Source organism: Elephantulus edwardii, unplaced genomic scaffold, assembly GCF_000299155.1.
Source record: "Elephantulus edwardii isolate Elephantulus edwardi_28Jun2011 unplaced genomic scaffold, EleEdw1.0 scaffold00030, whole genome shotgun sequence".
NCBI classification, from domain to species: domain Eukaryota; kingdom Metazoa; phylum Chordata; class Mammalia; order Macroscelidea; family Macroscelididae; genus Elephantulus; species Elephantulus edwardii.
The window spans coordinates 21257439-21258636 of NW_006399780.1; the positions used below are offsets into that span (position 1 = coordinate 21257439).

Consider the following 1198-nt stretch of genomic DNA (forward strand, 5'->3'; position numbering starts at 1 on the left):
AATGCCTTTGAATGCTCAATGAAACACAGATAGACATTCCACTGGTATTATCAACTTTCATCCAATATCTATCTGACATTGGCTATTATTTCCCTGGTGCCATGATCTCTTTTAAAACGAGCTTGTATTTCTGACAGTTGTTTGTCCATTTTCTATTTCAGTCATTTTTTTTATAATCTTCACTAAGATTTGCTTGAGTGTAATATTATAATATTATTTTATCATTTTTGCACTCTGTTAGATCATATTTCTTGGGAATAGGAATAAATATGTATCTCTTTCAGTCAGTTGACCAGGTTTCTCCAGATTTCTTGGTACAACCTGATGAGCACATCCAGGGCGACATCTGTTTATTAAAATGTGTCAATTGGTATCCCATGAATTCTTGGGGCATTGATTTTGACCATTTCCTTCAGAGAAGCTTGAACTTCCTTCTTCAGTACCATTGTTTCTTGATAATATTCTGATTCACAAAATTCTTCTTTGTCCGCCGATTCTGTTGATCCAGTGACTCTGTGTACTCCTCCCATCTTCTTTTGATGCTTCATGGGTCATTCAATGTTCTGTCCTTACAATCTTTAAGTATTGTACTTCAAGGTATTGAATTTTTCTTCAGTTCCTTCAGTTTAAGAAATGCCAAACAAGTCCATCCCTTTTTATTTTCTAATCCCTGCGCTTTTCACATTTCGTTATAATACTTTTGTCTTCCTGAGCTACCCTTTGAAATCTGTTCAGCTTCTTAACTTCCTGATTTTTTCCTTTGCTTTGGCTTCTCAGCATTCTATTGCAATATTCAGAATCTATTCTGATATCCATCTTGGTCTTTTCTTCCTCCTCCGTTTTGGCAAGACCCTTTTGTATTCATCCTCGACGATATTCTTGATATCCTTCCACAGCTCATCTGATGTTCATTTATTAGTCTTCAAGGCCTCAAGCCTGTTCTTGAGATGCTTTTAAATCAAGATGTGAAAGATTCAGAATCATATTTTGGTTATTGTGGATTTGCTTTCATTTTCTTTAGATTCGGTATAAATTTTCACATGAGTAGTTGAGTCATTGTATCAAAAGGAATTGACAGACATAGAAGAATTTAATGAGATAACATATAAGCAAGAGCCTATGGTGATGAAGGAGAAAGTTCAAGCCACTCTGAAGAAAATAGCAAAAAATAAGGCCCCAGGAATAAATGGTATACCAA

At 35.1% G+C, this 1198-nt stretch overlaps 1 protein-coding gene across 1 annotated transcript in view; it reads right to left on the minus strand.

The window, feature by feature from the left end:
- The window catches only part of LOC102857904 (olfactory receptor 10C1-like), a 5856-nt gene extending 5308 nt beyond the window's left edge, over nt 1-548 (minus strand). The window contains exon 1 of the mRNA XM_006883994.1: nt 444-548. Coding sequence (XP_006884056.1) covers nt 444-548 — 105 coding nt within the window. The remainder of the gene's footprint in view (nt 1-443) is intronic.
- Between the last annotated feature and the right edge of the window lie 650 nt (nt 549-1198).